This window comes from Chamaea fasciata, unplaced genomic scaffold (genome assembly GCF_029207755.1).
Source record: "Chamaea fasciata isolate MVZ Bird 193981 ecotype frontalis unplaced genomic scaffold, bChaFas1.0.hap1 SCAF_27, whole genome shotgun sequence".
In the NCBI taxonomy this organism is placed as follows: Eukaryota; Metazoa; Chordata; class Aves; order Passeriformes; family Sylviidae; genus Chamaea; species Chamaea fasciata.
This window is the reverse complement of record NW_027094112.1, coordinates 2,421,657-2,444,449: the sequence shown is the minus strand read 5'-3', so window position 1 is coordinate 2,444,449 and position 22,793 is coordinate 2,421,657. Positions and strand designations below refer to the sequence as shown.

At 46.0% G+C, this 22,793-nt stretch overlaps 3 protein-coding genes across 6 annotated transcripts; 2 read left to right on the top strand and 1 right to left on the bottom strand.

The window, feature by feature from the left end:
* The first annotated feature begins 2,570 nt into the window (after window positions 1–2,570).
* On the top strand, window positions 2,571–6,498 carry LOC136301796 (olfactory receptor 4D1-like). Its single transcript, XM_066205003.1, has one exon. It carries the CDS (start codon window positions 3,499–3,501, stop codon window positions 4,486–4,488), a length of 990 nt encoding a protein of 329 aa, XP_066061100.1. The 5' UTR covers window positions 2,571–3,498; the 3' UTR covers window positions 4,489–6,498.
* On the bottom strand, window positions 6,455–11,930 carry LOC136301797 (olfactory receptor 10A7-like). 4 transcript variants are annotated; one of them, XM_066205007.1, is made up of 4 exons: window positions 11,610–11,833; window positions 10,749–10,860; window positions 10,567–10,667; window positions 8,735–9,704 (listed from the first exon to the last, which is right to left on the bottom strand). In XM_066205007.1, the coding sequence occupies exon 4, from the start codon at window positions 9,702–9,704 to the stop codon at window positions 8,754–8,756; it is 951 nt and encodes a 316-aa protein (XP_066061104.1). In that variant the 5' UTR covers window positions 10,567–10,667; window positions 10,749–10,860; window positions 11,610–11,833; the 3' UTR covers window positions 8,735–8,753. The 4 variants fall into 4 exon arrangements, with proteins under 4 accessions (XP_066061102.1, XP_066061104.1, XP_066061105.1 ...); XM_066205005.1 differs by lacking the exons at window positions 10,567–10,667; window positions 10,749–10,860 and adding an exon at window positions 6,455–7,329 and having other exon boundaries at window positions 8,734–9,704; XM_066205008.1 differs by lacking the exons at window positions 10,749–10,860; window positions 11,610–11,833 and adding an exon at window positions 11,842–11,930.
* Window positions 11,931–14,639: 2,709 nt separating this feature from the next.
* Window positions 14,640–17,398, top strand: LOC136301857 (cathepsin G-like). Its single transcript, XM_066205081.1, has 5 exons — window positions 14,640–15,151; window positions 15,565–15,718; window positions 16,210–16,351; window positions 16,451–16,708; window positions 16,896–17,398. Exons 1-5 carry the CDS (start codon window positions 15,094–15,096, stop codon window positions 17,073–17,075), a joined length of 792 nt encoding a protein of 263 aa, XP_066061178.1. The 5' UTR covers window positions 14,640–15,093; the 3' UTR covers window positions 17,076–17,398.
* Window positions 17,399–22,793: the final 5,395 nt, after the last annotated feature.

Below are 22,793 nucleotides of genomic sequence, written 5' to 3'. Positions count from 1 at the left end.
TGGGGTACTCACCTGCCTGAGCTGGAGGACAGGGAGAGCAGAATGAAGCCCCACAATCCAAGGGGAACTGGGCAGTGACCTCCACACAGCTGAGGCTCACATAAGCCTGTGGGGCTGGATGGGACCTTAGCAGTGGTGCCAAGGGAGTGGTAACCCTCACCAAGCTACTTGCAGTCCCTACCTGCTGGTGGGCATCTGTGCCCCTTTGTGTATGTGTAGACCAACTTTTTATTGTACAAGCAGATTCACTTTGTAAAGGAGCAGAGAAATGTTTTGGAATAATCACTGCCCTGAAGGCTTTACTGATAGGACAATCCTGTAGCAATGACTGAACTTGTATTTCAAAGCACAGTTGAACACAAGCTCCAGGGCAGCAAGGCTGTGGTTGGGAGAGTTATAATTTGCATTTTTTTCATCTTGCAAAGGGGAGAAGTGACTACACTACCATGAAAATTCCCATTTTAGTTCTGCTCCAATTATCACAAGGTCCTGCATCTGCACGTGGTCCTGATCCACATGACGTGAAACACTACAAGAACTTTTTAATTAGCCCCATGGTGACAATATCTAGTTTTGCTAATTATATTATTGTTATTCTTTTTTGAATGACCAGAAGTGCAAGGTGATTTGAGATTTTGCTTTCTTCTTGAATCCCATCATTTCCCTTAAGAAAGGCATCAGGAATCCTATGAGGGAAGGTGGTTGGAGTCTTGTGTTGGAGGTAGGTTTGCATCCCCTGCTTCTGTGACTAGGGCTGTGCTGTTTTATCTTGTAACTTGAGGATGACATCTCGTAGCTTGTGTGAAGTTGGATCACAGAAACAGGAGTTTGCTGAAGGTATTTGCTATTTCTGCCAAAAATACTGGAAGGATGAGTAATTCTACATGCTGCCAGTGACAGTGATTATACTGTGGAAGAGAAAATGACCTGAAAATGCTTGTTTATCACTTTTAATGTATAATATTACTTTAACAGGGTCATCTTCAGAGACACTCTGCATGTGTTGGGAGAGATCTGAGGGAAGGCAGGCATGAGTCATTCCTGTCTCAGCATTTTTGTAGTTCAGGTTTTTGCTGGAGCAAATTCTTACTTTTATGTTAGGGACATTACTGAGGCAAAAGAGAAAGGCTGGATTAGAGTTGAAAGCAAATAGCTTTTTCTGTCCTCCAAGCTTCTATGAAAATACTATTTTTTATGGGAAATGAGAACAAAGAATACACATGATTAACTGTGGATTGTTAGAAAACATGATTTCATACCAAAAGTGGCTTTCCTTTTTGGATCTGTGGAAAACTGCAGTTTGCAAGCAGAAAATGGGATTATGCATATAAGGATTTAAAATGGAATTATTCACTGACACTAAGGAGCAAACTGTGATGGGAAGAAATTACAGTATCCCTGCAGAGTATTCACCAGAGGCAATGGAAATTTGCAGGAAGTTTTCGTTTCTACAGTTCTCTGAAATTCCATTATGGGAGTAGTTTAACAGTTTATAGAGGAAAATAAAAAAGTTGTAGTTTATTCTGCATGTGGCTTTTTCTTGTGAGAAATTAGATTTTTGTTTCAGCAGCCAACTAGAGGTAGTAAGTTCCCATCAGGGAAATGGCTCAGTCATCTTGGGCTGTGGGTGCAGGTGGGCACTTGCCATCTACTCTTACAACTGCCCCACAGTGTCTCCAAATTCACTGGATTTAACAACTTCATTTTTTCTAAATCTTGAGACACTGTCTCTGTGATTTTTAACTCATGCCATTTATCTGACTGAAAAGAAGTTTGAAAAAGGACTGTGATGCAGAGATCTTTGTGATAATCTAATGTAAGGGAAGACTAGAACTTGGAAAGAAATTGGAGTTGAGACTTATCTGTCCATGAAGCCTAAGGAGGAGTAGCTTGGCCAGTGATGTTACATTTAGGGTGAGCACATTCCCTCTCCAGACTTCTTGACTCTGATGGGAGCTGAGACAGTCACTTCCCTTGTCCTGACTTATTTTTTAGTGCACAGGTCACCTGGCTCATGTGGATTTATAGGTCCAGCCAGCCACAACAATGAGAATGGAGGATTAGGGAAAACAGGTCTTGTGTGGGTGACTCTTTTGTCTATATTTAGACAGAAAGCCCCTGCAGCTCCATGGATAAGCTTCAGCTCAGTCTAACTTGCAAATCCTTGCTTTAGGTGAGGTGCATTAGAAGTGGGCTGGGGCAAACCTCAGAAAGTGCAACAAGACCAAGTGCAGGGTCCTGCACATGGGTGAGGGCAATCCCAAGGCTGGGCAATGCTTGGATTGAGAGTAGCCCTGCAGAGGAGGGGGTGTTTGGTGGATGAAAAACTCGGTATGTCCTGTCAATGTCCGCTCACAGCCCAGAAACCAATCATGTCCTGGGCTGCATCAAAAGCAGCATGGCCAGCAAGTCAAGGGAGATAATTCTGCCCATAAATTCTCCTCTCCTGACTCCCCACCTGCAGCTCTGGGGCCCGAAGCAAAAGGAGCACATGGACCTGCACAAATGGGCCATGGACCTCCTGATCCAAGGAGGGCCACAGACATGGTCAGGAGGCTGGAGAACCTCCCCTGTGAGAATAGGCTGAGTGATCTGGAGTTATTTAATGTATGGAGAGGAGAGAAAGCTCTGAGGAAACCTTTCAGCAGCCTTCCAGTACCAGAAAGTGGCCTACAAGAGAAATAGAGGGACTTTATACAAAGGCATGTGGTGATAGGAGTTGTTGAGGACAGCAAAATGGGGAAAGTAATCAGTACACTGGATGGCAGGGCTGATATTTGTAGGGACAATTGGGAGAAATAGGTTGGTACAAACATCATAAAATCTGACATAAGTAAATGTGTCATCTTGCTTCTGGGAAAGGACAAGCCTGTGCAATCAGGCTAGTGGTCTGTCCAGGAAGCAGCTTTGTATGACCCTGGTGGGCAAACAGCTGGATAGGAGATGGGAATGTGTTCCTCTGTCAAGGAGGAGTTAGCTTCAGCTCTGCAAGCAAAGGTCTGGCCAGCGAATGCAGGGAAATGATCCCAGCCCTCCATCAGTGCAGGGCTGTTTCAAAACCACAGCTCTCCAGGACAAGAAAGACAGTGATACATACACTCGACTGACTTCTTGGAGGGCCTCCAAATTAATCACTGAGCTGGATCACCTGACATTCAGAAGAGGCTGAGAACTGGATTTGTTCACCCATATAGAAGAGAGGGCTAAGGGGAAACCTCATTTCTGTGTATAACTAGCTGGTGAGATGAGGATGCAGAGGAGATACAGCCTTCCTGGAAGTGTACAACAATAAGATGAAAGGTAACAGACACAATGTAAGGGAATTTGTTTGTTTGTTTTTCTGTAAGACTGGTCATATACTTGAACATTCCACAGAGTTTGTGAGACCTGATGACTTCCAGAAATCCCTCCATAACAGAAATTATTGTATGATTCTATGTTTTAATAATTCTATAGTCTGACACACATTTATAGCTCTTGTTTGTGCAGGGATAAAGAATGGAATCAGAGAACATCACCACCACTGTGACAGAATTTGTCCTGTTGGGCCTGACACAGAATCACAAGCTGCAGTATTGTCTCTATGTGATCTTCTTTCTCATCTATATAATAACTTGGCTCCTGAATTTCACCATCATTGCCACTGTGGCTGTGGATCAGCAGCTCCACACCCCCATGTACTTTCTCCTGGCCAACCTCGCTTTCCTTGACATCAGCGATTCCTCAGTCAATACTCCCAAACTGCTGTCAGGCCTCCTCACCCAGCACACAGTGATCTCGTTCAGTGAGTGTTTCCTCCAGATGTTCTTCTTCCATTTCATTGCAGGTGCAATGGCTTTTCTGCTCGTAGGGATGACAGTTGATCGGTACGTGGCCATCTGTGAGCCACTGCGCTACTTGTCCATCATGAACTGGAACATGTGCACAGGATTGGTGGCAGCTGCATGGTTCAGTGGGTTTCTTCATTCAGTTATACAAATTGGTTTTCTTCTCCAGCTGCCATTCTGTGGCCCAAATGTACTGGACAATTTTTACTGTGACGTCCCTCAAGTCATCAAGCTGGCCTGCACTGACACTCGTACGGCTGAAATGCAAATGATCTTTAATAATGGAGGGGTCCTCATCACCCTTTTTGTAATCTTGATTATTTCTTACATTGCCATCTTGCTTAAGATAAGGACATGCATCACAGAAGGGAAGCGAAAAGCTCTGTCTACCTGTGGAACACAGGTAACTGTTGTGAGCTTAATATTCATACCCTGCATATTCACCTATGCCCAGCCTTATAAGAAATACCCTAGGGACAAGGTGGCCTCCATTGTTTACACTGTGGTCACTCCAATGCTAAACCCGATGATCTACACGCTGAGAAACACTGAGATGAAAAAGGCCATCAGGAGAACACTGGGGAAAATATTTTTGTCAGCAGGAATACAGAAACCAACCCGGACAGTAGATCCAAAGACATCAAATCTGGTGTTTCCATGAGTAAACTGTGTTCATCAATGATATTACTGCTCCTTCAGTAAGTGAGCAACTTTCTAGATGTGAGATGGGGAGAACATTCACCTCCCATCAGTTTAGGGAGGTCAGTCACATGGAGTGTGCAGTATGGTGGAATGTCTAGGGCTTAATAAAAGTTGTCTGCAATAAATGACCTGCAAAGACATCCCCATGACACACCCTGGGCAGTGACCTGCAAGGGCCCCCACCCACCCCTTCATTCTCTCCTGTGCAAATCACAGCTGAGCTTCCACTCCAGCATGTCTCACTTCCCTTTAGCACTCTTAGTTTCATCTCTAAGTTAGCACTGATGCCTTACTGAACCTGGAAATAAAACACTTTGAGATAATATTAGTATAGGAGGGAATATAAAGGCTGGTCTTTATTAGAGGACTCCAGTGGCAGATATGGAAAAATATCCACAAAATGTCCACCCCCCACGGGGTGAACACAGTTTTATAAGTTTAGCAAATGAGCATAATTGGCAAAAATCACCAATTAGGAGCACAAGAGGTGATACAATTTCCCCCAGTTCAACCTTCTCTGCATCCTCTCCCCTCAGATGGAAAGTAAACTTTGTTCATAAAAATATGTCTTGAAGAGCTGGTCTCAACCTTGGTTCCTAGGGAGAACCAAGATGGGATCGGAGCCTTGGAATGTGTTTTGTCTTTCTACCTATTAGGGCAGGGAAAAGTACTGGGAAAACTACTAGAATACAATAATAGGCTGTAGAGATACAAATATGTGTAAAGAATACAGAGAATATATAAAAGAAAAAAAAACCAAAAATTTATTTGGCATCAGCACAATGGCATCTGCACATTACTGCATTAGTAACTTCACCAGCAATGATAAGATAGAGAAAAAAGCATTCTGAAAATGCTTTAGTGGGAGAAAATTCTCAGACTTGTAAGGATCATTTCAGTTTAGATCTGTTTGAGTTTAATTCCCTTAGAGAGACAAGTGAGAAATGAAATCCCTCTTGACAGTAGGAAAAAAAACTCCCACAAAACATATAAACAACTGACGGGAAAAAAAAAAATGATAAGAGGAAGTAGAATTCAGAATAATAAAAGGAAAAAAAAAAAGTAATAAAAGCCAACAAGAGGCAAAACCTCTTTATGTCACATTTTGATGCTTTTGTTAAAGGTCAAAATTTCATGTCATGTCTTGAAATAAAACATTTCTTGACATTCCTTATTTTCTCCATTCTTCCTTCCCTCCATGGAGAGCTGAAGGGCCCATTGTGCTGGCTGTGTATAAATTGAGTGATATTTAATTTCTCAGTTAATTTAATTAATTGCTAATCCTTACTCATCTGCCTGCCCAAATGTCAGCACTGGCACTAGAGGCTGTGCCCAGACTGCCTCTGATCTGAGCTGCTGCACTCAGTCTCTGCTGAGGGAGGGTGAACATCGTGTGGCAGAGACTGGGGAAGGGTTTGCCTCTGCATCCTTTAGATAAAGTTTTCTCTGTCTTCTCAGTGTGCTGGTTGTTTCTGGCTCCAAGGGTGATAATTATAGAATTGTGGCATCAGCTGTGGTTCCGGAGTGCTAACTCAGGTGCCATGGGGTCTTAAAGCTCTAAGGTGCATTAATTTATTTGTAATTATTTGTTGTATTTATTATTTCTTGTAACTTATATTATTCCTGAACCATGTGACCTCTAGAAGCTATCATATAGAATTCTCCAGATCACCTATAATGTTAATTCAATAAATCAAACTTTCCTTCCTTCCTTCCTTCCTTCCTTCCTTCCTTCCTTCCTTCCTTCCTTCCTTCCTTCCTTCCTTCCTTCCTTCCTTCCTTCCTTCCTTCCTTCCTTCCTTCCTTCCTTCCTTCCTTCCTTCCTTCCTTCCTTCCTTCCCTCCTTCCCTCCCTTCCTCCCTTTTTCTCCTTCTTTCTTTCTCTTTCCTTTCCCTTCCTCCCTTCCATTCGATACTATATAGATACATGTATATTACTAAACCCCTTGTAATGCTAATAAAACATTAAACTCAACACTGACCTTTAATGTCATAAGCTGAATTAAAGAAGCAGCACATTCCAACAATACAAAGACTTTATTATGTGGTTCTAGAGTGAAGAATCAAATACTGCATATCTAATGACTAATTTAGCTGTTTTCTTGGAGCTTCCTTAAGGAGATCAAGTGCATCCATGACAGGAGGTGATTTGACAGAGCCATAAATTGTGGCAGCATGGCAAGAGCTCAGCAGCCCATATCAAGACAGACATTTAAATCAGTACCAACTTTTACCAGAAAAGGTAAATTAATTAGTTATTAAATACCATTTCACACAGACTTCTGAAAATAATTAATAGAAAGAAATTAAAATGTTAAAATATATGATTTTTAAAAATGCATTCTTCTATAAAAATGCTAGGATCAATGGTTCACATACTGGGGATGGGGAGATGAATCCAGGCACAAACTTCTGTCGTGGTCTGTTTGTGAAGCTGTGATCCACTGAACAGCATAATTTAACCAGAACGTCCCTTTTTTCATAGAGGAGAGGATGGTGTAAGTGAGCTCGGCTCTGGCAAAACCGATGGCTGTGTTTCTTAGAGACCAAAAATCAGTGCTCCTTGCTAGAGGTGATATTCTGATTTAACCAGCTGAACACCTGTCTTGCTTTCTACCACAGCAGCTTTTATTTGGGGTATCCTTCATGCACATGTGGCATTTGGAAGCAGAAAACAGAAGAGATGAATTCAGGAAAAACAGATAGTTGCTGACAGTGTTTGCTGGGAGGGCACTGAAGCAGGTATAAAAAAGGCTTATTCCAAAGGATGAATGATTCTGGATGTCTCTTTCTCCTTGGGCCTGAAACATCATAAAAAGAGACAAAATTAAAAGCTTTAACTATCTGGAATGCAATGTCCCTTAAAGTGATTAACACTACTGTTATTATACTAGAGTAATTAATTTTTTTTAAAGAAATGCTTCTTTCGGTATTATCTTTTCAAGTAATAAAACAAGAAAAAAATCTCTGTTTTTACAGAGGTAAAAGTAGATCAGCTCCCAGAAGCAAAGTCTGTAGAAATGTAAATGAAGCTTCATTAACTCTTTCTCCAGTGTTCAAATTATGAAGAAAAAAGGCTTTCAACAATACAGAGACAAGTTCCCTAGAGGAGTCTAAGCAAACAACATTGCCAAATGCAATTAATTAATCACTTTGTCATTAACTCACTGCTGTGAAGTTTCTGAAGTCAGGCAGTGACTTCATCCTGAGATGACTTACATTGCCTTTCTCTTTTACAAGCAACTAAACCAAAAGAAGAACAATAAACTCAATTTTACTGCCCTTTACTGCCTTTATGATCAGGAACTCAGTCAGATGAAACAGACACAGCCCTCAAAGGTCAGTGTGGCCACACTGAATGAAGATTTCTTTTGCTTGACTTCAGTATGGAAAGTACAGTTTGAATATTACAGGCTCAGGCCTGAGCTATTCACCAAGCCAGAGCAGCTGTTCTATTCAGAATAAACTTCAAAAGCCTCCCAAAGGAATACTCCTATGTTGTAGCAGCCCTTTTCTCTGTGTGCCCTTGCAGATATCAGCTAATCCTCCAGAAATTCTTCTTTTCATGCCTGGGTGAATTTTTCCAGCTGACACTTGCAGAATACTCTTATCCCATGACTCAGACTCCACAGTGCTTGGAGGGTGTGGGCACTGCACTGTATTAAATGCTGGGTTCTTGCTGGAAATAAGGAATGAGCATTAGTTAATCTTCCTTCCCTTTACTTTTCCCACACGTTAAATGAAAAACACAAGGCTCTGAAAGAAGTGAACTAATTTCCTTATTCATTCAGTGAACCTCTTTTCTGCTGGAAGGAATGGAAAATATATAAAAAGGAAAAAAAAAAAGGCAAAGCAAAACATGTAGTCCCTATCAATTAGTGTATGCTTAGCCTGGAAAGTTCACTATGAAAGAATATTTCTTCAGTGAGAGGGTGAGGTGAACTCCTGCAATTGAAATGAGAAGTTCCAACCTGGATACTTGCATTAGATATGGGAAGTGTTCTGCTTTAGAAGAAATGTCCGGTATATGTATTGTACTCCTAAGGAAGAAATTGAGACAGAAATTCTAAATTATTTGCTTCTGAAACAAAGAATGAAGACAAAATAGTTACAGTTGTGAAAGAGGTCTTTGTGCCTGCAGTTTCCCCTGAGCTAGTAAACCATTAAAACCCACCAAAAATGGAAATAAGGTTTTAAATCCACACCTTCATGGACAAGAAAATCTTTATTTCTTCATCAACACAGCCATCGCTCTGATTAGTACTTCTTTCACTTCTTTATTCCTCAGGCTGTAAATCAGGGGGTTTAATGTGGGAATTACAGTTGTGTATATGAGAGCAATGATTTTCTTAGCGTCTTGTGAATTACTGGATTTGGGCTGTAAGTAAATTAAAGTCCCACTTGCACAGTACAGCGTTACAACAGTAAGGTGTGAGGAACAGGTAGAGAAGGTCTTTTGCCTGCTCTCTGCAGAGGAAATCTTCAGGATGCTGGAGATGATGCAGATGTAGGACAGCAGGATGAGGCAGAAGGGTGTGAAGATGACAAGCACTGTGGCCGAGATGAGCTGCCTCTCGTACAGCGAGGTGTCCGTGCAGGAAAGCATGACGAGCGGGGGAATGTCACAGAAGAAGTAGTTGATCCTCCTGGGCCCGCACAGGGACAGGGTGAACACCCAGGCTGTCTGCACCACCGACACCACTTGGCCACTGCAGCAGCAGAGCAGCACTAAGGAGAGGCAAGCTCTGGTGCTCATGATGGCAGAGTACCGCAGGGGTCTGCACACAGCCACGTAGCGGTCGTAGGCCATGGCTGCCAACAGGTACCACTCAGTGGCCGCTAAGAAAACCACACAGTAGAGCTGTGTGACACAGCCCAGGTAGGAGATGCTCCTGTCCTCTGACAGGAGGTTCACCAGCATCTTGGGGACAACGACCGTTGCTGTGGAAATATCCAGGAGGGACAGGACACGGAGGAAGAAGTACATGGGCATGTGGAGGGCGGGGTGCACTGTGACCATGCAGATGAGAAGGTTCCCAATGAGAGTCATGCTGTAAACCAAGCAGATTGTGAAGAACAGCAGCTGCTGAAGTTCTGGGCGGCTGGATAATGCAGAGAGCACAAATTCAGTCAGCAGGGTGTGGTTTCCTGCAACTTGTTCCTCTTCTGGCTCCATCTGGGAGGAATCAGAGGGACAGACTCTCAGAGCTGTAGTTGCTGCACCAAGAGCACAGCACTTCAGCCAGTTACTCCAACCAGGAGTGTCTTGGGAATGCCTGGAGAGATGCTGGAACAAAGGGTGGAACTCTAGAGCAGGTTGGCCTGAGCCCATGGAGGAGGCAATGGCTGTGTGCGGTGTCAGTGCCCCCCAAGTGTCATTGCTTGAGACAGTCACCAAGCCCTGGTCTAAGAGGGGTGGGCATTTAAGGGGTGGCTCCATCATGGCTGCAGGGTTAATTGCTGAGGATGTGCTCTCCCCCCAGATGTCAGGTCTGTGCTCCCAGCTGGTCCCGCAGGCACCTCCTGCAGTGAGGGGAATGCCCAGGTGACAACAGAAACAAGCACAGACCAAAGCGAGAAAACACCTTTTGTTAGCTTAGGGAGCAGTGGGCACTGCTCCTTGCACTCTGTTTTTCCTGCTGAGTGGGCTGACAGGGCAGGCAGCCTTCCTCCAAGACATCTGAAGTCACCTTTAGAGCAACTCAAGTTCAGATGAAAGCCAGGGAAGTTCAGGCTGCAGGAGGCTTTGTCTCATATTCACATCAATGCCCAGCTGTCAGTGGGACAGAAATACCTCCAGGAGCCAAGCTCTGGGGAAAGCACTCCCCAGTGGAGCAAGCAGAAGCTGTGAAGGGAAGACCTAAGCCAACTCCTATCCACCAACACACACTCAGACCAAAGAAAGCAGCACTAAAGTAAAGAAAAAATCTGTCTGTAGGCAGGCAAAGGAAGAAGGAACAATTCAAGGCAGAGGTGTCCAGAGAGAATGATAAGGAACTGCAGAGGGTGAAGCTCAGGACCATCAGTTCATGACTCACATGGCCTCGTTCCCCTGAGGGGTGTTGGTGTCTGTGGGATGTTCACGCAGTGCTGGACCAGCACTGTGGTTTCTCACTGCCCAGGACAGGAAACTGAGGCACTGAAAGAGAGAAGAGATCAGTCCACCACAGAAGAGAGGGGGGTGGTTAATTCTGTGTCCTTCAGACTCAGCACCACTTACCAAAGGGGCCACCAGCGACAGCCCTACCCCAGCAAATCTCAAGGCACAAAATGCATTTTGCCATCAGAAATGGATCCGTGAATGGGCACAGAGGGGGGAAGCATCCTTTGCTCTGTAAGCACAGGAACCACATCAACAGAGCTGGCACACAGAGGAGAACAGAGCCTCAAAGCAAGAGCAGTGCCACAGCTCTGCCATGACCAGTCACCCTCAGGCTGACTCTGTCTGGTTTCCCCTTCAGGCTGTAACTCACAAGACATCTGTGACTCACACAGATCCTCCATCTGTGGGTTTCAGGTGCAAGGTGTGGATCTCAGAGCCACAGATGACTTTAAGACACAAGAACAATCAAGAAACTCCCAATATTTTCCGACGTTTGATGGTCTGATGTATTTAAAAGGGATCTTTCTGGGTTTGACTGTATCCATTAACAGAGGAATGAACGGACACTTTTCTGAGGGATATCTCAATATAGCCTGCACATTACAGGTAGAGAAGGACATGAAAACCTCCGTGCAGTCCCTAACAGCACACATTCACACTGGTTTTCTTAACTTGTTAGATCCATGTGGCTGAAATGGAAACGACCTAGTTCTGGTCTCCAAGCCCATATGAAAATTTTAGACTTAAGTCGCTGTGATCATTAACTCTTTGTTAAAGTCAACAACACTTACAGCAGCCACTGTTTTACTGACAGTTAGTCTTTTATTCCTTAATTCAGAACCCATCTAAGAAACAACCCTCTATTTATGTCATTTGTATGTAGTGGCTCTGAAGCCCTTTAAGTTAGTTTTGAGCTTAGCTCTTCCTTGGATTTTCTTTACACATTCAAAATAGACATTTTGAAGCAAAGTGTCCTACCTCCAGCAATTCTGCCATCCAGTGCCTCCAAAATGGGTGGTTCAAATTTTGATAGAAGAATTTCCCTTGTTTTCTTACATTAGGAATGGTGTTAGGCTGATGATTCCTAATGTCAACTTACATTGCAGATTAAAAGCTGTATTTTAAATGCAGATGATCTTCTGCCACAGCTGGAATAATCTGTTGACATTAACACATGGCATACACCATAGAAAATCAGCCAAAGACTCACCTCACAGAGAGAAAGGAAAGGTTTTTCTTAGATTTGTTTCATCTCATTTGAATTGACAGCAGCTGAAAAGGCAGACACCTCAAAGCATCTCTATTTTTTGCCCATGAAGGGAACAGCTGAGCTGCCTCTTCCACCTGGCTTAAGCAGAGTCTCTTGAAAGCCCTAAATCCCCTACAGGTGGGATTGATTTAATCTGAGTTCAGGTCTGTCAGGGATGGTTGCTCAGAGCCGTGCTCCCTCTGTGGGCAAGGGGATGGAGTAAACAATGACATCCTTCTAACAGCCCTGAGAAGCTGTTCTGGATGGCAGCCTTCCCTCCAGCTTCTGTAAAGAGGGACCAGAGGGATTTCTTCAGACACAGGCATCTCCTGTCTTACATGTCTAAGGCTCTGAACTCTGCATCCTCAGCAGCTGGTGGCTGATTGTTAAGCTGACAGGTCTGAGCAGCAGCTGGAAACATCAAGGGATGAGTGACTCCGAGGACAGAATTAGCCCGATGTTGTCTGCTGCCTTTGTTTAATTGGGCTGGGTGCCTTTAGGGGCAGTGCTGTCTCTGCTAGGAGAATTTTCATTCAACTCCAGCCACTCACAGTTCATTCTTCAATCTTAAGTGACTGTTGACAAGTGTGAATCCTTCCTGCCTTCCTCCCTTCCTGCCCTCCTTCCTGCCTTGGTGCCTTCCTTCCTCAACAATACAAATACGGGTAATTTCCTATCAATTACAGTAGGAAAAAAAGATCCAGTCAAATGAAAATCAGATTTGATTGGAATTGCACAAATTAAATCTGTACTTAGTACCAACCTAAACACAGCTGTGAGCAGCATCACTCCCTGATGTGCTCAGACACACCTGGTCTGGAAAAAGACTGACAAGAAAACCAGAGAATGAGGACCAAATTTGCATCAGAGGTGAAGGGGTCAATAACAAATAGGAGATTGAAGTGAGGGGGGAAAATGAAGTTTCTTAATTCAATAACTGAATCTTTTAATTTCACAGCATTTGCTTCTCATCCATACACGAGAGGTTAGCAAATGGAGATTTCTTTTCTGTAGCCATCTGATGACATGCAAGTGCTGGTGATCTTCTGAGCCAGTCCCCCTGTGTGGTCAGCAGAGAGGAAAAAACACTCTAAGGACGGAATTCATGTGAATTGTCCAGATCTCCCACTAGTTCTGAAATTATACCTTGAAGGCCTGATTCTGCCTTTGGTGAATGAGAGTGGCCTCCTTTGTTCACCCCAGAGCACCCATCAAGAATCTATCTAATAGTTATGTTTTTAAAGTTTTCTAATATAAAATCAGAGCTTTAGTGAAGAACACAAATCATCATTTGAATCATCATTTAGCATTAGGAGAAATTATTCACCCTGATTATGTACTCAGTCTCGGGATAGTGGCCATAATTTTCCCTCCTTCATCCAAATATTTACTTCTTAATTTTTTTAATCTATATTTTTTACTTTATTTTTACTTTTTTAAGACAACAAAAAAAGAGAAGAAACAGCCTAAGTACATAATGGTTATATGCCAGAAATACATTGTTCTCAAGATATTCCTGTGAAATAGGAAAACAATGTTGTATGGCTTAAATACTGAACACCTGAAGTACTAAACAGGTTCATATCTGCGCTGGGGCTGCTGGCCTGGCATTCTCTGTCCAAGCAGTAAAAGCAAAGATTGCTACACAGCAGTGCCCTGCTGCTCATGGCAGAGAGCCTCCAGTAATGGAGGGATCCAGCTCCCACAGTGTCACCCCAAATCTCTATCCTGCCCACTCCCACCTGATGCCCTGCAGCTGGATCACACCCACCCTGTCCTCTAGCCTGGGTCATTCAAGCTTTTCTTGCACAGATACCCTGCCCCTCCACTCACTGGGATAGCCTCTCCTGCTTCTGCCTCTTTCCTTCCTGTATTTTTTCCCTCCTTATTCTGCACAAACCTCCTTTCTCCAGAGCGTCCACAGTGCTGAAGGAAAGGGATGGCTGGACCTAAAGGTCCATTCATACCACATCGATGTAGATCAGATTTACACCACAGAGGGAAAGCTCCATTTACACCATAGCTGAGGCCACCTTACTGCAGCCCTGAAGGGGCTGATTACAGACCATGATTGGGACAAGGCAGAGTCACCTCTTACTGTGAGCCAGTCACACTCTGGCTCTGGAGGATTGCTGCTTCTGCTCTGCAAGCTTTGATGGCAGCCCTCCCCTCCCCTTCCTTTCCCTTCCCCTCCCTTCCCTTCCCCCAAACAGGTTTCAGGAGGATGTCCAGGACACATTCTACAGTCCATTGTCTTTTTTAGAACACAGGGGAAGGGGCAATGGCAGTGTGCTCTAGAGAATTTACTGAATTTATCTGGACCAAAGCCATGTAAAACTGGGAGCATCCTGGAGCTTTAAGTGGCTGGGCTCACGGCCAAAGGAGGGTCAGGGAAACAGGGGCTGAGTCCCTTGCAGATTGTAACACTGGAGACAGAGTTCGCAGGGAGGACCCAGAGAGGCCTCAGGCAGGGCTGCTCCCTTCTCATGCAGACACCCTGAGCCCGGTCCTCACCTGAGCTCCAGCTGTGTCTCAGCCAGGTCTGCACCTGGCCAGGGCACCTGCTGATCTGGACCTAGGCCCACAGACTGACTCCCCAGCTGGACCTCAGACTTTCTCCTCACCATGGACTTGTCAGCTCATCTAGAACACCAGTGCCTGAGGCTGGGAGGCTCCCACTGGCCTTGTCCCCATGCTGCTCTGATTGGCGATGTCTGATTTCACAGGGACATCTCTGATGGCAGTCAGCCCCTCTGATAAGAACCAGCATCTTTGCCTGGCCCTGGTCAGTTCTCCCCATTCCTGTCAGTGGACAGGGGGGAAACAAAAAACAAGAAGAAAAAAATCCAGATGGAACCAGCCCACATGCAGGGTCCCAGTGTCTCTCTCCAAAGGTCTCGGATGGGAATGGACTCAACAGATACCCCATTCCTCTCCCTGTGCACTCTGAACAAGCCCAGATCTCTCTACCTTTCTGAGAAGATTGTCACAAAAATGCAGAGAATGTCTCAAGAACCCCTCACCAAGCCACAGTCAGGGGTTGTGAGAACAAAAGCAGCAAATGAGACAACTGCAGTCAGCAAATGAGACAACTGCAGTCAGGCTGAGGTTTCCTGTTTCAGCTCCACATAAAATATATAGAGGTTGCTATTCTGTACCTGTCTCCTGCCTGGCCATAGCAACTGGTTTGGCTCCTCAGGACAGTGGTAGAAGATGCTGCTTCTCCTTCTGCTCACAAGTGCTTTTGTCCTTCTGCCCTGCACTGGGGCTGGTGAGTACACAGAGATGGGACTTGGACAACATGCAATGTTGGACACAGAGTAGTCAATCTCAGGCAAGATTCCTGCCTCGCCTTCTCTCCTTTCCCTATTCTCCTACTTTCCTCTCTCCTCTTATCTCTCAGCTCAGACTGTGCCTGAAATCAGTGAGGAATTACAGGCACTAGAGCTGTGCCCTCAGATGGCATTTCAGCCACCCAGAGCCAGGTGTGGTCGGTCCCCCAGACAGTGCTGCTTGTCTTTCTCTCCACTGTGCACCAGCAGTGCTTTGGACGGGCCCAGGAAGGAGGGTTGTTGGCATCACTGGCACATGACATTAGAGGATGAGCCTCTCCCTTCATGCAGCCCCAGACTTGACAGGAGATAGCAGCATATGTCATATTAACATTTCCCATCTCTCTTCCAGCAAGGATCATTGGTGGACGGGAAGTTAAGCCCCACTCCAGACCCTACATGGCTTATTTAGAAATTCAAAATGACAGAGTTTCTTTTTCCTGTGGAGGGTTCCTGATTCGCCCAGATGCAGTGCTCTCAGCAGCTCACTGTGTGGATATGGAAGGGTAAGAGCCTGCCTTGGTTGTACAGGTGATTTTTCCCAGCCTCACATAGTCCCCAAAGGCCTCAGCTCTGCTCTGGGCTGAAACAGTGCCCTGTGTCTCCTCAGGCAGAGCAGGGATCTTGAGCTGAGCTATCCTCTGTGAGCTGCAGGAATTGTCTGCCAGGGGCTGTCCCCTCTTCCCTGGGGACAGGAATGCCCACAGTGGCCTCCAGGGTGATGGTTCCTAGCATGGCTTTGAGCTGCTGCTGGAGAAGAGGGTCCAGTGTCTCCCCTTCCCTGCTTCCCTTTGTCTGCCGAATGGGGCAGCTGCCACCTGTGTCAGTGTGGGGTGAGGGATCCTCATCTGGATTGTGGAGGGAACCCAGGTTACAGAGGGCAAATTACTGAGGGCTTCTCTCTGGGGAGGTTTATCCCACCATCACCTCCCTCCAGCCACCTGCACTGGGGGCTGTTCCTGTGCCCAATGCAGCTGTTGTTGGTGTTCCCTTGCAGGAAAGTGAGAATCACTGTGATTCTGGGAGCCCACAACATCCGTGGCCGAGAGCGGAGCCAACAGAGGATCCATGTCAGACACTGGGTCATCCACCCCAAATATTCCCGTGATGGCTTCAAAAATGACATTGTGCTGCTGAAGGTAGGGCCCAACACATCTCCCTCTGCTCACCTCCCCAAACCTCTGAACTTGTTCCTAATCCTTTGCTGGCTCTGACCCCACGTTCTCTCTGCCTGACAGCTGAAGCCAAAGGCCAGGATCAATAAGTATGTGCAGCTTATCTCCATCCCCAGTAGAAAGGAACATGTGAGAGCAGGAGCTAAATGTAAGGTGGCTGGCTGGGGCTGGACATCTGTAACACAGGACACGACTAATGTGATGAGGGAGGTGGAACTGAAGGTGCAAAATGGGACAATATGTCATCAGCTTTTCAAGAAATACCAGCGTCAGTCCATGATCTGTGTTGGTGATGACTTCAGTAAAAAGGCAACTTACTATGTAAGTGTTGTTTTGGGCTGCAAGCTTGGGAGGGGGTTGGGGCTGGACAGGTGAAAGTAAAAGGACAACAGAATGAACCAGGACTTTCAGAAAGATGAGCTGAGGGCCCTCAAAGAAGCTTGTTCTTTAAGGCAGGGAGAGCTGTGCTGTGGCATGTCTGACCCCTGTCACTCCTTTCCTGACACAGGGTGATTCTGGTGGCCCATTAGTCTGCAAACAGAAGGCTCATGGCATTGTTTCTCATGCACGTGAAAGCAACCTCTTCCCTGAGGTGTTTACCAGGATCTCGTATTTTGAGCCCTGGATACGTGAGCAGCTGAGGAATTTTGCACTCCAAGAGCTGCCTGATTTTCCATCCTTCGACTAAAATGCTCAGTGCCCCTTCTCCACAATGCATCAAACACCTTGGTGCTCAGAAGCTCCTGAGGCAGCTGAAGTGGAGTCAGAGAAGCCCCCATGGTGCAGGCACAGGCTTTGGCACTCAGAAGAGTCTCCGTGGCAAGGTGAAAATGCAGTTCCCAAGTACACACAGCTCCCCATTGTTCCCCTTCTCCCATTGCTGCTCCAGCTCTGCTTTCTGGCCATCAATAAAAGCATGTTCAAACTTGCTTGTGTCTGCAGCCTTCTTGGGAGCAGGGTGCAAACCCTGAGTGTGAGAAGGAGGAGATGACACTCTCTGGGAGAACCTGAGCCAGGCTGTAGGTGGGACATGCAGTACAGGTCTGTCCCCAAATGCTGCAAATGCTCCCCTTGTCTCCATCAGCCTCTTGCAGTCAAGCCAGCAGGTTGATCCAACAGCCTGTACACAACATTTATCCAGCCCTTCAGAAACAGAGGCATCTCCACATGCAAGGGGAGATCACATGAGATCATCTAAGAAGGCATAAAATGTGCCGTCAGCAAGTTTGCTGATGTTGCAAAACTGAAGGGAGTAGGTGAGAGACCAGAAGGCTCTTCTGTCACTCAGTGGAACCTGGACAGGCTGGAGATTTGGGCAGAGAGAAACCTAAAGAGGCTCAACAAGGACAAGTGTAGGGTCCTGCACTGGGGGAGGAATAACCCCAAGTTCCTGGCTGGGGGCTGACCTACCAGAGAGCAGCTCTGCAGAGAAAGACCTGGGGGTTTTGGTGGGTGACAAGTTGACCATGAGCTGGCAGTGTACCCTCGGGGCCAGGAGGACCAAAAGGATCCTGAGGTGCATCAGGAAGAGTGTGGCCAGCAGGTCAAGGAGGGGATTGTGCCCCTCTACTTGGCCCTGGTGAGGCACGCTTGGGCTGCTGTGCCCAGGCCTAGTCTCCTCAGAACAGGAAAGCAAAGGAGCTACTGGAGAGGATCCAGCAGAGGCCACCAAATGATTAAGGGACTGGAGCATCTCTGATGAGAAAACACTGTGGGAGCTGGGCCTGTTCAGTCTAGGAAGGGAAGAATGAGAGGGAATCTCATAAGTGAGTATAAATATCTCAGGGTTGGGTGTTGAGAGAATGAGGACATGAGGACATGGCCAGAAAGGACCAAGGTATGCCCACAATCTGGCACATGCCCTCTCCATACTCCATCCAGTCCTGTACCACCCTGGCTTTGATCTGCCACCCTATAAAGGCCCTTTCCACCCAAATTCCACCTCACACACCCTTCTCTAGGTACAGCATTTTCTTCTCTTTCATGTAGTCAATGTATGCCATGATGCCTTAGGATTTTGGATTTTATACTTTTTAGATCCTGCATTAGTGTATAACTCTAAACTCCATATGGAGTGCTACTTAACTGTCTTCATATTTTGGTCAGACAAAACAATTCATTTCTAGGCCTGAAATTCAAGGACACCTCACTGCCTCAGGAAAAGTATAAATAAAAGTGAGTTGGGGGGAGCAAACTGGGGGTAAAGGCCTTCATTACCTGAAGCTGTAATTGGAGGATTAACCCCTGATATGTAAATGGACCAAACTTAAAACTGTCTGAAAAACTTGTGACTATTTTGGGTGTAGCCCCTCTTGGAGACTTTTGACTATCTGATGTGTATCTCTTGAAGGCCTTTAGTAAGTACCCACTTTATTCTCTTAATTTTGTCTTGCCTCTGTTCTAGGTAGCTGTTGGAACCCTGGATGCTGAAAATATCAGGTTTTCTGCTCTGACAGGTGATGACCCTCAGGAGGGCTCTGCCTTTGACCTGAGGCTGTGGGAATGGCTTCCAAAGCTGAATGATAACCCTGGGAGAGTATGTGTGTGTGTACTTGTATAGAAGTGTGTAATGTCACAGGATGAAATACTTAAAGTTTGGGGTTTTGGGATATAGAATATAGTAATATATATAAGGGACAATATGGAGGCATTTGGATGTTGCCTGAGTCCTTCATCTTCACTTTCATCTTCCTCCTTCTTCTCAGGTTTGGGTGATCTTTTCTAAGATAAGAGTTAGAGGTTAGTGAAAGCCAGATTGCAGACAATGAGTGATCTTTAATTGGGTTATAAATAAAAATAACTTAGGTGTCGGGTTTTAATTGGTTTTGCTTATTGTTTAAAAGCCCTTGAAATGAGTTAGAAGCAGCCATTTTCTTGTCTTGTTAGACAGAGCTCACACCTCATGAGGCTGTAACTTAGATAAGACATAATAAACAACCAAGTCCAAACAAGATACCATCGTGCCTAGTGTCTTCTGTCCAGACCTGGCTAGAGCTTCACAGGTAGCCACTCGAAGGCATCAGGCATGTGAGCAGGAGAGGAGTCGTCAGCAGCTCCAGTGGCCATGTGGAAGGTGAGCAGGGTGTCCCCAGGGCATGTTCCTGTGCTCCTCTCCAGCTGCTCCATGTCCACACAGGTTCTGAGGATTCACCAGAACCAACAAGGTCTGGCACAGTGTCAGATGGTGAGGATGGAGAGATTAGCCAGGCAAGAACCAAGGAGCTGCCTGCCTAGGTAAAGACACGAGAAATGGGGTTAATCTAAAGTGCTCTTTCATGGGATAAACTGTGAGATGGGTGACAATGTAATTTTTCTCTTCCATCTCACTCTGGTCCTGCGGATTTGGGAAGAGCTCAAATGCAAAGCCCGGGCAGCAGGACCAGGAACAAACAAAGCCCAAAAGTCTCCAATCTTTGAAAGGACCATGAAACTTGAAGAAACTCCTTTTTATAGGAGTCTGGCATATGACACTGGCCTTTAAACCACTTGTCTGAAAAAGGAAACCATGGAATTCCAGACTCACTCAGACATGGAGGGGCCTCATGCTCAATTCAGGAGCAACCCTCAGTGCAGACCAGGTTGCTCAGGGTTTAGCCCAGACCCATCCTGCAAAGCCTTGAAAGATGGACTTCCACAGACCACTGTGAATGCACCCTTCTTGTCAGAGCCATTTCCCAATTTCCTGAAAATCACTTAGAACCTCTGCTTTCTCAGCCTGTGACTGCTGTTGTGTCCCACTCTCAGGTACCTCTCTCAAGGGCCTGTGTTTGCCTTCTCAGTGGCCAGTCCAGTGGGACTGGGGATCTCTCACTAATCCTCCTGTTCTCCAGGAAACTCCCCCATTCCCTGTGTCTCACCAAACCCACTGTGCTCTTCCAGCACCTTGGCCATCTTGGTCACCTCCATCAGACTCTCTCATCCTGGAGGATCCCAAACTGGATTCCAGAGCCTGTCTAACCACGGCTTCTTGAAAGGAAAAGAACATTTCCCTCCATGGGCTTTGCTTGTCCTGGTGCAGCTCAGGAGACTGTCAGTTTTCAAGCCCAAGAATCACAAGCCAAAGTTTTGAGCAGAAGTCAGCTTTACCAATGTCAGTGTTGCTGTCAGGGAGGGAAATGAAGGATAAACTTCTCCCTAAGCAGCAAATGAGCTCCTAAAGCCCTCTGAGTCCCACTCCACTGGGCATTGGGGTAAGCAGGAGCAGGTCAGGGCTCCAGTGCTAACTGAACTTCCAGCACTTGGCTCCTCCTTTTGGACATCCTCTTGAGCTCATTCTGGGCTGCATTCAGGAAGGAGGAGAAATCTCCAGATGAAACTGCCTGGATAGATGGGGCATATTTTAAGATCCTGTTTCAGGAGGGCTGTTACAGTCCTGCAGGGTCAGCCTGCTTCACAGGGGGTCTCCACAAGTTCCTTCAAGGCACTTCCACCTGCTCTACCATGGTCTGTCTCATCCACTGGCTGGATGCCTTTTGCAGTGGGGTCCTTTCCACAGGCTGCAGGGGAATCCCTGCTCCACCACGGTCTGTCCCAAGGACAGCAGGGGAATATCTGTTCTGGCACCTGGAGCACTCCCCTCTCCTTCTGTGGTCTGCTGTTCACAGGATTGTTTCTCACACTTTGTTTTGCCTCACTCCTCACCACCATGCAGCATTTTGCCCTTTTACAAATATTTTTTTTTGGAGAGTCACCACCAGCTTCATTGATTGGCTTAACCCTGGTCTCAGGTGGGTTCATAGCTCCTCTGTGGGTCCATAGAACTGCCTGTGTCTGGTGCCACAGCAGCGTGAAGGCAGCCCCATATCTGTTCTCACAGAGGCCACCGTACTGAACACCACATCCCTGCTCAGCACCACTTCCCCTTCCTGCTCTGGTGGTATCACCCAAACCTTTGTGGTGCAGCCAGCTTAGCCTTCTCCACCCTGAAGACACTGTCTGCAAACCACTGATCTATGAGTCACAGACAGGAAAACCTTGCATGCAGACAGTGACCAGAGCATGAATTGGAGCTGCTTTCTACTCTGCTGCACACTGACACTACCCTACCGTCACACAAAATGGTCGAGGTGGGAAGGCACCTGCAGATGTTGTCTGATCCAAGGCCCCTGCTCAAGCAAGGCCACCTAAAGCTCCAATTGCTCAGGACCAGTTCCAGGTGTTTTTGGAACATCTCCAAGCATGGAGACATCACAACCTGCCTCGCCAACCTGTACCAGTGCCTGGTCACCGTCACAGTTTAATGTTTTTGCTGATGCTCAGACAGAGCCTCTCATGTTTCAGTTTGTGCCCATTGGCTCCTGTCCTGTCACTGCACAGCACTGTGAAAAGAACGTGCATGTCTCCCACTTACATCCTATCCTCAGATAGTTACATCCATGGATAATATCCCACTACAACCTGCTCTTTCCAGGGTAAAAGCTCACAGCTGCACCAGGCATTCTTCATAGGAGAGACATTCCAGTCCCTTCATCATCTCCACGCCACTTTGTTGAACTCTCCCCAGCACATCCATGTCTCTCTTTTATTGGGGAGACAGTATAGAATTCAAAGAATTCACAGAATTCACAGAATTCACAGAATCACTGGGTTGGAAGAGACCTTCAACATCATCGAGTCCAACCCAGCCCTAACACCTCAACTAAACCATGGCCTTGAGTGCCACATCCAGTCCTTCTCTAAACACATCCATGGATGGTCACTCCACCACCTCCCTGGGCAGACAATTCTAGTACTTTACCACCCTTTCTGTGAATTTTTTTTCCTAATACCCAGCCTATATTTCCCTTGGTGCAGCCTTGAGACTGTCCTCTCCTTCTGTCAGCTGCTGCCTGGAGAAAGAGACCAACCCCCACTGGCTGCAGCCACCTTTTAGAAGGTTGTAGAGAGTGATAAGGTCACCTCTGAGTCTCCTTTTCTCCAGGCTAAACAACCCCAGCTCCCTCAGCTGTTCCTCACAGGGCTTGTGTTCCAATCCCCTCACCAGCCTCATTGCCTTCCTCAAGGCTCAAGAGTCTCAACGTCCTTCCTAAACTGAGGGCCCAGAACTGCCCACGGTACTCCAGGGGCCACCTCACTAGTACTGAGTAGAGGGGAACCTCAAGCTACTGGAAACACTCATGGAATCCTAGAATAATTTGGGTAGTAAGGGATCATCTAATTCAACCCCTATGCAAAGAGCAGGGACACTTTCTGCTAGACCAAGTTATCCAGAGCTCCATCCAACCTGAGCTTGAATGTTTCCAGGGATGGGGCATATAAAGCTCTCTGGGCAGCCCATTTAATTTTTTTGACACCTTCATCATAAAAAATGTCTTTGTTATATATAATCTAATAATTAAGATGCTAATCTTCTTCCTTATATATATTCTAGTAATTAAGTGGCTAACTGACTGTCTTTTAATTTAAG